Source organism: Candida pseudojiufengensis, assembly GCF_024610245.1.
Source record: "Candida pseudojiufengensis strain CBS 10847 chromosome Unknown scaffold13, whole genome shotgun sequence".
NCBI lineage: Eukaryota > Fungi > Ascomycota > Pichiomycetes > Serinales > Debaryomycetaceae > Lodderomyces > Lodderomyces pseudojiufengensis.
This window is the reverse complement of record NW_026261537.1, coordinates 182,607-196,618: the sequence shown is the minus strand read 5'-3', so window position 1 is coordinate 196,618 and position 14,012 is coordinate 182,607. Positions and strand designations below refer to the sequence as shown.

The following is a 14,012-nucleotide window of genomic DNA, read 5'->3' as shown; positions in this document are numbered from 1 at the left end:
TGTTTTAAATTTATTTTTGTCCTCAGATACTTACACAAAAGCTTTTTGCAACCAAATTTAAGAGCACTAAAAAGTTGAAAATGCTAATATCTATCATGTCTATTATCTACATTTCTCTATAAAACTAACTCTTATGCAACACTAATTTTTTAAAAATTCTCCATATACCTCGTCTTGCTTCTATAACAGGTAAAACAATGACAAAACTGAATGAAAAAAATAACCATAATAAAATTATAATCATGAAACCTAATAAAAATTTCGGACTGAATACATAAGGAGAAGAACATAATGGAACTGGAATAACAATAGCTAACACAAATGCCATTAGAAGAACCAATCCACAATACTTTTTATATTGACGATTCAAATATTTCTGTTCAATTTCAAAACTCAGTTTCGATTCCAAATCTGAGGTAGATGTATCTGTCTCTGGTTCAACTTCAATTTTTGTATTATCTTTTTCAGTTTTAACATCTTCTGCTGATTTCTCTGATTGTTGTTCTAATTGTTGCTCTGGTTCAATTTCAACTGTATTTTTATTATCATACAAGGTTGTCCTATTTCGAATAGATTCAAAATCAAAATTTGCTGGCCAAATCCATGAACAAGTTAAAGAAATTACACCACCCATAACCAACGAAGTAACATTCCCTGTAAATGAAACCCATTGATCAGATAAATTTACAACATTAATTTCTCCAAGGTATCCTTTACACATACATAACCATGCAATAAGTCCCAAAATCATACCACCTACACTTCCACCAACTGCTCCAGCTTTGTTTAAGTTCTTATAAGTTATAGACAAAACAATAGGAAAACAACCCGAGGCTGTACCTACCCCCAAGAAATTAAATAACCAACCCATTGATATTTTGGCAGGACCATAAAATATTGAAGCTAAACTTGATGAAAATATTGCCCAAACAAAAACCCCAACTTTTGCAACTTTAACTACTTCTTGCGGAGTAGCTTTTGGGTTATAATATCTTTTGTACATATCAAATGATATTAAAGTTGAAGTGGCTATCAATTCACCTGAAAATGAAGATGTTACTGAAAAAAATATCATTACCAACATCATGGCTGCACCACCTTTTCCCATAACAAATTCAATGGCTGCTACTGCTGGTAAACCTTCATTAACTTCCTCAGCACTTAATGAAGGAAATCCTGGAAAAATCAGAAGTGCTCTTGCTGCAACTCCAATCATACCCATAGCAAAAGGAATACAAAACCAACAAAGTGCTGCAAAGAAATAACTCTTTGAAGTATGTTTCTTATCAGATGCGACAGCTCTAGCAAAATAACTTTGATCACATATTGTCAATCCAAATCCTGTTATTAATGATATTACACTGAAAACTGCTGTATCTTGAGAATTAAATGTTAAATACAGTCCTTTATAATTACCATCAACTGGAGGTAATGATTGTAAAGCATCCCACATTTTTTGAGGTGTTCCAACAAATTCATTTGAAAAATACACTTTAATGACAAATGTTATGATAAATACTAATATAATACAAGTATGAGTAGCATCTGATATGAATGTTGCTCTTAAGCCTCCAAAACTAATATAACAAGCACATCCAAATGGAATCAAATATAAACAAGCATAAACATTTATCCCAGTTATGGAATTAAATACAGCTGAACCTCCAAGTAAAATACATGCACTTACTATAGCATTACATACAAATCCAACCCATAAAAAACTTAAATGACCAGCTACTCCAAATCTGAAATATCCCAATTCAACAAAAGTTGTTAAACTTTGACATCTTGCTTTAATTAAAGAAGCTAAGAAACTAAAGATTGAAACTTGTATAGCTCCTCCTATTGCATACATATATCCACCAGATGCTCCTAATTGATAACCTTTAACTGCTGACATTAATAAAGTCAATGACCAAGTCCAATTTGATACAATACCGGATAACATTAATCCAAAATTGACATTTCTTGATGCATTCACAAATTCTTCTACTTTTCTTGAATTATGACCACTATACTTATTTTGAATATATGTGATTGAATTCATCAAAATAATGAAAAATAAACTTCCAAGTATGATAACACAATACCCAGTAGCATTTGATAATGATGGTTCCATCTTGAATGTTTGCAATGATTCAAAATTGAGTTTAACTCATGAAGATGAAACAAATTACACCTTTATCAACCAGTTTTAAAGGTTTCACCAGTTTTAGCGAAGATCATGTTAAATGCTGACTCAAGAAGCCATAGTTCAAACACCATCTCACAATATTCGGAATCAATTGAAAACTTTCAAAACAATAGAAGTACCTAATTTTACACAAAACGAATTGTGGTTTATTGTTTCAAATGTCTATACTTTAATTAATCCTTATCTCGGATCAATTATTTCTGAACCGATCTAATTTACTTGATTAGTAAATTTACTAATTTTCCGATTAAAAACACTTTTGGAATACGATTGCAATTGTTCCTTACATATTTTCACTCATTAATGATAAATTGATATAAAATAATCGCAATTGCTTGATTACCACAGTCGAAATTCAATTTCTCAAACAGGGATCATTGATACTAATATTCTACATTTCTCAAAACCTCAAGTGTAGCAATAATACAGTATTTTCATTATGTGGTCACACTAGGCAATATTAAATCCCTTTTTCTACATTAAACTATTTACACTAAATCATCCAAACCATTATCTATAGTTCTTACAATTCCAATATCAATTTTTTTTGCTGACGACATGCCCTCTTTTTTCATAAATTCTTCTCTCGCATGTTGATCAGTAGAGCCAACACTTTCCAAAACTAGTTCATTTATCTCCTCAACTTCGTCTTCAATTTGAGGTATTAACAAGTTTAAAATTATTCCGATAAAACCAGTTATTGCAAAACCAGAATCCATTATCAACGTAATAGCATTTAAAAATCCAGAAAGACTATTATTATTACCAGAGTAAGTAAAAAAATTATCAAACCAAGAAGGAACCAAACTAGCACCCAACCCAGGTAAAAGTGAAGCAGTTAAAATAAATCTATCCCTCCTTGTAAATGGAATTGATGAAATGATTTTTATACCTGAAATTGCAACTGAACAGAATAAAAATGAAGTAACAGCACCAAAAACTGGATTTGGTATTGATAATATAGCTCCGGCAAATTTTGAAAAAATTCCCATAATAATTAAAAAGAAAGCACACCATAATCCTGCTCTTCTATTTGCACATTTAGTATTTGCTACTAAACCAACATTCTCAGCAAAAATTGACATTGGAGTAATAGTCATTAATCCTGCTAAAATTCCGTTCAATCCATCAGCTAGTACTCCACCTTGAATTCTTGATTCATATAACTCACCTACTACCTCTAGTCTTGAAGCATCTGATGTTGCTGTAATATCTCCGATTGCTTCCATCATCAACACTACATAAACTGCCAAAAATGGTAGTACAGCAGGACCATAAATACCTAGTTTAAAAGTTTTGACCCATATAAAACTTACAACTTTTGCTTCAGTAATTTTTGTTGAATCAAAATAACCACTACCACAAGCTGCAGCAACGATACTACCTACAAGCATTCCAATAATTACTGCACAACTCTTCATTATAGGTGAGCCGAATTTTTCTGACAAAATAATAGTAACGTATACCAAAAACCCCAAGCCAATAAAGTTTGCAGAACCCCATGGATTTGAAAAATCACCAATATGGCACGTTTCGCCTAGACAAGCAGCACCACCTAACCAATCATTAAATCCATCTTTAACTAAATGTGCACCTATTAATAATACTACCGGTCCAGTAACTATTGGAGGAAAAATCTTTTGTAATACCAAAGGTGGTAAAAATGATAAAACAATTTCTAATAAACCACATACAATCCCAGTTCCTAAAATTTTACCATATCCATCTGGACAAGGAAGAAAAGTACCATCTTCAGCTACAGGACAAACTCCTGTTTTATACATTAATGGGAAACTTTGAGAAGTGACTGGTAAAGTTGCAAAACTTGGTCCAACAACAGTCAATATACCTGAACCAAAGTAGTAACGAGTTTTCCAAATATGAAACCTTGAAATTTGTATACATGATAGAATTCCACCAACTAATAATGCTGTACTGATTAAATAAGTCTGATCTTCCAGTGTTAAGTTAGCTGAAGTTGCAATTATCCTTGGAACAGTGACTAAACCCCCAATCATTGCTAAACAATGTTGTAAACCTAATAAAGCACCCAATATTAATGGCATATTTGAGTTCAAACCAAAAAATGGTTGTGTTTTAGGTTCTTTACTTAAGAATGGTATTTCAGGAACAAATAAGTAAGCATAATCAAAATCACCTAATAAACCTTCTTTTGTTGTCCATTTTCTATAGATTTTTTTCGTTGTTGAGGTGAAGTCAATCATGGTATTTGACCTATGTTTTTTGTTCTTTCAAAGGCATTTTTTGTTATTTGGTGTTGTTTACGCTGTTGAAATTGTATCTTATATGAATTGCAAATGAAGAAGAATATTTGTTTCATGCATATCATGCTGAAAGGTCTATGAGGTCTTCTCCGATCTTATTGTTTGATCCATTTTTGCATAATTAGATATGCAACGGAAATTTTTCGCTTAAAATTTGAACGTAATTTAAAGTAATCTGTTCCTGAACAGTTCGTAAATTTTAGTTTCCTTTGAGTACTTCAATCATAGAATTGCAATTTGGTCAGTTATTCATTTCAGAACCAAGGGAACGTCTCAACCCGATTAACAATTCCAACAGGGATGTCCTTCAAGAGAATTGAATGTAGAGAAGTCTAGGACGTTGCATTTTCAGATTTGATGTTACACTCGCTTATTTGAAAAATTCCGCTTATCAGTTCAATTTAGTTTTGAAAATTTGATTTATCTTATCTAAGTTCTTACGATAAGAAGTAATATCATTATGCAGCTTTATCAAGCTTGGTTTGAATATATTGAAATCATTAAATTACACATCTTACTGTTTTAAATGGTTAAATTTTGAATCTTTCCGTTGGAGTATTTGAAGAAATGAAAAATCTAACAAACATTCATCTGATCCAGGATAATCAATGAAATTTTATATATTTAGCTTTTAGCTTGACTAATTCCATATACAACATATAGCATCTCGAGCATTTTCAAATTGAACCATGAGTGAATCAAATCCATTAAAAACTATCGACATATCACAACCAATAAACATCACATCTAAAGAGTTACTTGCGTCATTGACTACTCAAGGATTCGTTTTCATTGAGGGCCACGATTTTACTCAAAATGAAGTTGATAAGTTGTTCGACATTTCAAAAGAATTTTTCAACCTACCTGCGTCTTATAAAGATCAATTTCCAAAAGACCAATCAAATAGCGGGTACATCCAATTCAATAGAGAAAACTTAGATCCTTCTCAAAAAGATGATATGAAAGAAGGTATGAATTTTTGTGGTTTAAATCTTGCAACTGGTGAATCGTCAGGTCCTATTCCAGATTGGTTTAAGAATAATTCTGAGAGGGATGAATTGATTAAAAACTCAATTATCAAGTTAAACCAATTAGCAATTCAACTATTAAAGATTTTAGCAACTGGTTTGGGAATTAATGATGATGATCAGGTAAAAGGATTAGAATGGTTTTCTTCAAGATATGTTCCCAATGCAAAATCTGGTTCAACTTTAAGATTTTTGCATTATCCAGCATTGACGTCACCAGATGCTTCACCAATAAGAGCAGGAGCTCATACAGATTATGGAAGTATGACACTTTTATTTCAAAGAAAAAATCAAGAAGGGTTAGAAATTTATTCAATGAACAAAAAATGGGAAAAAGTGCCTTTTATAAGTGGCTCTAAATCAGGTATGGCACCGCCAATTATTGTGAATGTTGGTGATTTAATGAGTTACTGGACATCTGGATATTTAAAATCAACTATACATAGAGTGAAATTTACTAATGATTCAAAGAGAGAGGATAGATATTCCATTGTATTTTTCAGTCATCCAAGTCATGATACGTTGTTGGAACCAGTACCTAGTGATTTACTAAAAGATAGAATGGGAAGAGGTGTTTCAAAAGATGTTAATTACATAACGGCAAATCAACACACTCAAGCTAAGTTAGCGAAAACTTATGGTTATTAAACTCAAGTTCCGGAAGTTAATTGATTCGAAACAGTACAATTTGACTGCGAAGAATTAATAACATTCTAGACCATGGAAATTGCATTTATTGAAACGATAGAGCTTCATTTGAACTTCTACTTCATTGGATTAAATTTTTATAATTAAGTTTATAAAGTACACAGAATTGAAATAAACATGATATTGTCTAATAATTAGCCAAATGATATAAAATTTGAGCTGCACTTGCATTGATCAAAAAATCTTTACTTGTAGGTCCACCTGAATTATTATTGCAAAAAATACTATTGCTTGGTGTATAGTCTGAGCTAACCCCAAAAACCAGGGCATATTTATTATATACAGTTGTGGTTCCATCATTGGCAGCATCAAAGTAAAGATTTTGATCATGAGGATCATTCAAAAATTCATATATATAATTTGCTTGTCTTATAACTTCTGGTTTGAATTGGTCAAATTCTGAACTAGATTTAAAAGCATCACCAAATCCTGCAAATAACAGATGTGAATATTTCAAACTATTATTCCAAACTTTTTCAACAGTATAAAAAGCACCATCAATTTTTGTTGCAGCATTAGCTAATTCTATTGCCCTTGATAAAGCTTCATTGTCATTCTTTAAATGGTACAATTTTGATAATGTGCTAATAGCACATCCAACTGTATATGTTAATTTTCCTTTATTTACTGAATCAAAAGCAGTCTTATCCAAACCATCATAAAATAATTTATCATTGGGATCTTGAAAATAGTCAAACATGAAATCCATACATTCCCTAGCTGTATCAATTAAAGATTCGTCACCATTGACTTCATACAATCTAATAGCAGCTAGAGCAGTTTCAACTGTTGATATTGAGGCAATATAATTACCATTGGTTGTCCAAAGTATACCACCTTTATTGTTGAAATTCTGTGTTCTCAAATAATTTAATATGTTCTCAGCATATTTCAAATATTCTTGATTATTAGTGATTTTATAAGCATCAGTGAAAACCCACATTAATTGAGCATTATCATCAGTATAAATTTTACCAGAATTTGGATAATCAAAAAATGCACCTGTTGATTCATCAAAATATTTTAATATACTCGATATAATGGTATTAGTACCACTTGAATCACCAGTATTTGTGATAGCTTTACCTAATACTGCTAAACTCCAAACTGGTGGAGTGACAAATGATGTTCCTTCACAAATACCATCATTTTGATTCCAGTTACCTTTTTGCCAAAATCTTTGCCAAATTTTGTTTATTGTAGACATATAAGCATACCCAGATTGAGGAGTTGAGGAGACAGCTTTTGAAAGAATTGGATTAGAATTTGATATTTGGTTGATGGTACTAACGGATGGTTGTGGAAATGATTCTGATGATGTAGATGTATCTGTTGTAGTTGAAGTAATGAATGAACTTGGACTTAAGGTTGTAGTAGGTGTTGAGCTAATTTGTGATAATGAACTAGGGATTTGGGATATATATGAACTTGAAGATTCTTGATTAAAAATTGATGATGTTGATTCTGTTGCAAATTGTAAAGTGTGAGTTGCAGTATTTGTCTCTATTGGTTTAGAATTTATAGTAGTAGCATCTAAAACCTCAGTTTGACCTATTGTAATAGTAACAATTTTGATTGGAGCTGTGACAATTACAGTTTGAGTTATTATTGGAGCAGCAAAAGTGAGTGAATTGAAAATTATTAATGAAAGTAAAAGTTGGATCATTATGAATGAGTGAATGTAGTTAGTAATTTAAGGAGTTAAAGCTAGATTTTGCAAAAAAAATAGAAGCAGAACCATTGCATTTATATAGCCTATGCTTAACTAATTAAAATTATAATCGGCATGTCAAATTCTTAATCTTTTCATCTTCATTATTAAATGTTTCAGATTATGTTTAAAAAATAAATTATGAAACAAACTCTAGAACAATAAAAAGAGAAAAAAAAAAATATGAAACAAATTTCTGAAACTTAATTAACTACAAGATAAGAAAATTTTGAAACACATGTATGAAACTATGATTTAATCAATGACCCTTAGCAAAACAATACTCAAAAACCCATTACTCACAAATCCAAATAAATGGTTAAAAAACGTTCCAAAAAAGCATAGTAGTAATTTACTCCAAAATCATTGCTATAATAGAGACGATCTTGATACAAATCCATTCGTTCAATCACTAATCAAAACAGATTCTAATTCAATTGATACTGTATTACCTGAAGGAAATGGAATTAGACTATCAGTAACTACGGGGGAAGATGATAAACATGAAGAAAAATTCAACCCACATTTGTTTACATGTAATGGACCAAGTCGATTAATTTCTAATAATGAAAAATATATACAATCACTTAATACCACACCAAAACTAGCTAATGCATATAGGCCATTCCAAGCGGAGAGAATTAACTTGTCAAAAGGGAAAAATATTTCAATTGAGAATCTTCACCAGGATATAGATAAGTTGTATAAAGACACCATCGAAAAGCATTTAAAGACTTACACCAACGGTGAAGGAGAAGGAATACAACTATCAGGCAATGCTACTAGATGGAATAGTAGTCGACTCAACGTTGACAAGTCATTATTCAACTATGAAGAAGACGTTTTTATAAGCTTTAAGGAAAATCCGATACTCACTCAATTGATTGTTAAATACATGGATTATAAAGGTCTATGATAGTCATATCACTGAACCTTTGTATGACAAGTAGAAGAGTAGCAGGGTAAACTTTTGTAGATAAGAAGCAGCAAACATAGAACAAAATATACTCAAGTAAAGTAAGTTTGAAAAAATAACCAACGTTTATTGACTCTCTATAAAGGTCTAAACCTAACAAACCGTTAGATTATAAAACCCACATTGTCAATATTGCCATAATGTTTAATAAAATTGAAGGTTGATAACTTATACCATCACCTTTTTTACTTGAACTTCCTCCTCCTGTAGTACTAGCTAATGAAGCTGATGCTAATGTAGTAGCAGCTGAATCTTTTACATTTTTAATCCAAGAATTAACAGATGATGCATTTACTGTTGAATCAAATGATGTTGAATTTGAAATCCATACACTTACATCACCATTTGAATCAAATGCAACTCCACCAACCATAGTTCCAATTAAATCTCTTTCAATATAATCACTTATAGCTAATCCAGTTTCGATTTGATCAGTTCCTTGATAATCATGAACAGTACTATATAAATTTAAATATTCAGTTGTATTCATAATTTCAAAAATATCAAATTCTCCACAACCTGATCTCCAACATGAACAATTTACATTATTTGAATATTGAGCAGTTCTTGGAATTTGAGCATTTAATAACCATATAGCAGGCATATTATAATTTGAAATTTTATTTGATGTATGAGTTTCATTTGGCATTTGAAATTCAAATAAAAACATTTTAACTGTTCCTGCAAATCCCTTGTAAGCTGGTATATCATTTCTATAAACTCCACAATCATTATTTAAACCAGATGATTGACAAGTTAAATTTGAAAAAATTACATATTCATCATTTGAATTTATTAATGTATCTTTAGCTAAAATAGTTGATTGATTTGCTTTTGATAAACCATCTTTATCAGCATAAGTTAAACCTAAACCTAAACATGATGAATTTTTACCAGCACGAGTTAAAAATGTAACATTTTCAGAAGTTTGTTCTTCAGCATCATAATAACTTAATCTTTCCCAATTTCCTGAATTATCATCCCCATATTTAAAACCATCTGAAACATATGAGGCAAATTTATTTAATATTAAAGGACCTCTAAAATGTACACTAACTTCTTCATTTAATGGAGTATTTGGACCTGAAAATGAAATAGGTGTTGAATCTAGTTTACAAGAACATGAATCTTCATAAATATTATTTAATTCACCAACTCTTGAATATGATCCTGAATATCCGAAATTTTCAAATTGTAAAACTTCAACTGCATCTTTTGCATATATTAGTGAAAGTAAAAAAATTATTAATTGAAACGATTGAAACATTGGTGATTGATTTTGAGAAAAGAGGGATGTAAGATAATTCTATATTATTAAAACATTTTTTATCTAAATTTAATTGATCAAATTTGGTTCCATATAAATAAAATTAAAAATAAATTTATTATGTTAATTTACTAAAATTTGAAAAACTGTTATGAACCTTGATTTTCAAAATCTAATTAATATTCTAATTTTGGTATTTTCGTAAACAACCCTTGAAAACCTTAATTTTTTAGGTTCTACTTAGTTAATTGGAATCTGATCTAAATGCGTAACACATGGTTTATTATTCGATTGAAGTATGACATAGTTGGTCTACTGAAATTGAATAAAATGAAAACAAATAAAGTCCGAAAATTAATGGTGCAAAGATTGAAATCAAAATTTAATTTTTAAGCCTTGTTGTAATCTATAAATTAAAGATTGAAAAATAAGGGTTGATCAAACTATAAGACAGATATGAAAGTATCATACTTTCATATCTCAATTCTGAAACATTCTCCAATATTGTTATTACACAAGATTGTTGGAATCTGATACATATTAAATCTTGGCTATGTTTGAAAATGAGATTTGAAACAATATCTTATAGCCGAGCAAAATCTATCACGTGAAACGGAGCTAAACAACCGAGATCTCGATCAAATTTTCAAACTAATCTGATACATCAAACATTTGAAATTGCAACCAAATTTCATCCATCACAACGCATTGCCACAAATGAAATGCAAATAAGATCTTTACGTCAATTCAGTATATCCATACTACGATCAAATCATCATGAATTTAAACATTCACAAATATCAGATTCATTTCGACTAACAATGTCAAAAATAGCATCACAAGCAATGATTTTAACATCATCAACTACAAAAGAAGAAATATCTCAATTACATGGAATGACATTAAGTTCATGTGTATCATTATCAGTATATCCAAAACCTTATATATCTTTTAATTTACATTTACCTTCATATACTTCAACATCCCTAAAACAAAGTAAATATTGTGCAATTCATTTAATGTCACCTACAACAAAAGCAACTGAAATGGCTAAAATTTTCGCTAGAGGTAATAAACTGCCAAAATTGGAAGAAAATGAAGATGGTGAAATTTTTCATGAAATGACTACTCCATTTAATGAAATTTCAAATATGGATTATGAATTTTTTAAACTACCAGAGAATAGAGAAGTTGAAATACCTATTTTAAAAAATGGAGTAGAAACTATAATGATTTGTAAAACAGATAAATGTTTTCCTGTTCATGATCATGAAATTTGGGTAATTGAAGTATTAAAAATTTTAAATTTTTCAAATGATAAAACTGGTGGATTATTATATTATAATAGAGGATTTCATAAAATTGGAAAAATAATATAGATTTAGAAATGTTTGTTTTTATATTTTTTGATCTATACATGTACATAATCATCATCAATATCATTATTAATTAAATTTGAACATTCACGATTTAAAATTTCAGTTTCATGAATAATTTTTGGAATAATAGTATCAAATTTTTCATTAATTTTTTTAATTCTTTTTGAAAATTTATTTAAAATTTCTTGCTTTTTTAAATTTTTAAATTCTGAATTTATCAGTTTAATTTCTTCTTGTTTTGTTGATTGTTTTGAGATTAATTTATTTAATTTTAAATCAAATTGTGATTGATCTTGTTTAATTTTATTTAAATTTGATTTAGCATCTTTTAATCTAATTTCATAATCTTGATAAATTTTTTCTAAATCCTTAATTTTATTTTCATTTTGTTCTTGTTTTAATTTAAATTCTGATTCTAATTCCATTTCTTCTTTTTGTAAATTTTCAATTTCAATTTGAATATTTGTAATTTCATTTTCTAATTGTATAACTGAATGTTTTAATCCTTTAATTTTACCAAATACTCTATTTTCATTTATTGGTTTATTTGAATTATATTTTGATATTTTATTCTTTAATACATCTATTGAATTTTTAATATCTTGAATTTTCTTATTTTCATCCTTTTTAAATTTTTTTAATTTTAATTTAACATTATTTAATTTACTCATTGATGAATTTAAGGATGTTTGTAAAGTAATTAATGATGATGTTTCAGGTAATGATTTATTAATAATTTCATTATCACCAGTAGTATTAATTAATAATTGATTTATTAAATTTTTATCTTCAGAAATTTCAACATCATATTGAAATAAAGGAGTTAATCCATATATAATCAAATATTGTTCATCATTTTCATTTATTAATTTAAAATAAGACCATTCAATATTATTCAATTTAATCGTAATTTCTCCCTTTATTAATGTTAAAAATTTCAAAATAACTTTACTTGAATCAATCACTAAAACAGCCATTGGTTTTTCTTCAATGATTTGTTTTTGAAATGATGATTCTCCATTAAATAAATTAGGATTTTTCAAAATAGCTTTGCATGCAGCAATTATTGACCAAAAAGGTTGAATTATAATTGTATTTTCAATTATAGTAACATTTGGAGCTATAGTTGTAGTAGTTAATGATTTAGATGTTGTTGAAGTTATTGAAGATGTTGTTGAAGTACTTGATGCAGTTTTAGATAATACTATAGGCTTTGCAGTAATTGAACTTGCTCTCATTCGATTCTTTAGGTTTGTTAATTTACTATTGAAAGGTGATACAATAAAATTTTCAAAATTTTTAAATGCAATTGATGTTGATGAGTTTCTAGTGTCCTTTTTATTATCAAGATTTATTTCAATGTCTAGTAATTTATTTTCATCAACATTTACAGAAATTTCATCACTTATATTTGGTATTGAATTTGATATAATTGTTGATTTTTTTAAAAAAAATGCTTGATTAATAATATGAATTGATAAAAATAAATAAATTTGAATTTTATATTCTTTAAAATTAATATTGTTTATATATGATAAATTATTTACAGGAATAAAATTTGCAATTGTTGAAGAACGATTTGTAAAATGAAACCAATTTAGTAAATAATTAATATAATTAATGATTATAAAAGAAAAAATTGCATTCATTAAATTGTTGTTGAATAACATTTTATTTTTATCATCATATTGTATTTTAGTTGTGATTTTTTTTGTTGAGATAGAATTTATATAATTTATTGATGATGAACCAATTAATTCACTTGCAACAATTGATTTTGATAAAACAATAAAATAATTAAAATAATTTTTTCTTTTTATTAATTTAATTAATGTTAAATATATTATTGAATCAAAGACTGTAATTTTAATTGCTGAAAATGATAATTTTTTGAACCCCTTGTAGACAGATTTATGTTCATTTGGAAGTAAAAAATTAATTAAAAATTTCCCACCCATAAAATTAGATCCTAATATCAAATATAAAATGCAAATAACTAATGATAATGATTGTGGAAATGATAATGTTATAAAAACTAATGATAAAATGTCTCTTAAACTAGATGAAGTTGGGAAAATTGATGATGGTGAGGAATGATGATGATGATGGTGATGATAATGATGATGATGTTCCACTGCTCCATTACTAGCTTTTTCTTCATTCTCATGTTGGGATTGAGTATGTTGTGAATTTTGTCCATTAGCGTTATTTTTACCATTCAAGTGATAATGATGATGATAAGAAGTTGGTTGAGATTGTTGATGATTTTGATGATGTTGTTGCTGTTGATGTGGAATTTTATTATGTTTTGGAGTGACTGTTGATGTCATGGTTGTTGTGGATGAATGGAATGAGCTAGAAGTAGATGAGTTTGATGAAATAGAACCTGACTTTTTATTATATGAAGGTGTCAGTGATTGTTGCATTTATTTAAAATCATATAGTCTATTGAATATAAATTTCG

The 14,012-nt window shown here is 28.7% G+C and overlaps 8 protein-coding genes across 8 annotated transcripts; 3 read left to right on the top strand and 5 right to left on the bottom strand. All coding sequences in view use genetic code 12, as the record gives it.

Moving 5' to 3' along the window:
- Positions 1–124: 124 nt before the first annotated feature.
- On the bottom strand, positions 125–2,119 carry DUR4 (Dur4p; the record flags this gene model as incomplete). The annotated part of the gene is made up of 1 exon (XM_051759434.1): positions 125–2,119. One exon carries the CDS (start codon positions 2,117–2,119, stop codon positions 125–127), a length of 1,995 nt encoding a protein of 664 aa, XP_051612811.1.
- A 563-nt stretch (positions 2,120–2,682) lies between these two features.
- On the bottom strand, positions 2,683–4,419 carry KGF55_004520 (nucleobase:cation symporter-2 family protein; the record flags this gene model as incomplete). The annotated part of the gene is made up of 1 exon (XM_051759433.1): positions 2,683–4,419. One exon carries the CDS (start codon positions 4,417–4,419, stop codon positions 2,683–2,685), a length of 1,737 nt encoding a protein of 578 aa, XP_051612810.1.
- A 749-nt stretch (positions 4,420–5,168) lies between these two features.
- On the top strand, positions 5,169–6,155 carry KGF55_004519 (uncharacterized protein; the record flags this gene model as incomplete). The annotated part of the gene is made up of 1 exon (XM_051759432.1): positions 5,169–6,155. One exon carries the CDS (start codon positions 5,169–5,171, stop codon positions 6,153–6,155), a length of 987 nt encoding a protein of 328 aa, XP_051612809.1.
- Positions 6,156–6,342: 187 nt separating this feature from the next.
- FAV3 (Fav3p) lies at positions 6,343–7,881 on the bottom strand (the record flags this gene model as incomplete). The annotated part of the gene is made up of 1 exon (XM_051759431.1): positions 6,343–7,881. The coding sequence occupies one exon, from the start codon at positions 7,879–7,881 to the stop codon at positions 6,343–6,345; it is 1,539 nt and encodes a 512-aa protein (XP_051612808.1).
- A 307-nt stretch (positions 7,882–8,188) lies between these two features.
- Positions 8,189–8,842, top strand: KGF55_004517 (uncharacterized protein; the record flags this gene model as incomplete). The annotated part of the gene is made up of 1 exon (XM_051759430.1): positions 8,189–8,842. The coding sequence occupies one exon, from the start codon at positions 8,189–8,191 to the stop codon at positions 8,840–8,842; it is 654 nt and encodes a 217-aa protein (XP_051612807.1).
- Positions 8,843–9,011: 169 nt separating this feature from the next.
- PGA52 (Pga52p) lies at positions 9,012–10,169 on the bottom strand (the record flags this gene model as incomplete). The annotated part of the gene is made up of 1 exon (XM_051759428.1): positions 9,012–10,169. One exon carries the CDS (start codon positions 10,167–10,169, stop codon positions 9,012–9,014), a length of 1,158 nt encoding a protein of 385 aa, XP_051612806.1.
- Positions 10,170–10,891: 722 nt separating this feature from the next.
- On the top strand, positions 10,892–11,548 carry KGF55_004515 (uncharacterized protein; the record flags this gene model as incomplete). Its single annotated transcript, XM_051759427.1, has 1 exon — positions 10,892–11,548. One exon carries the CDS (start codon positions 10,892–10,894, stop codon positions 11,546–11,548), a length of 657 nt encoding a protein of 218 aa, XP_051612805.1.
- Positions 11,549–11,580: 32 nt separating this feature from the next.
- On the bottom strand, positions 11,581–13,974 carry EMC9 (Emc9p; the record flags this gene model as incomplete). The annotated part of the gene is made up of 1 exon (XM_051759426.1): positions 11,581–13,974. One exon carries the CDS (start codon positions 13,972–13,974, stop codon positions 11,581–11,583), a length of 2,394 nt encoding a protein of 797 aa, XP_051612804.1.
- Between the last annotated feature and the right edge of the window lie 38 nt (positions 13,975–14,012).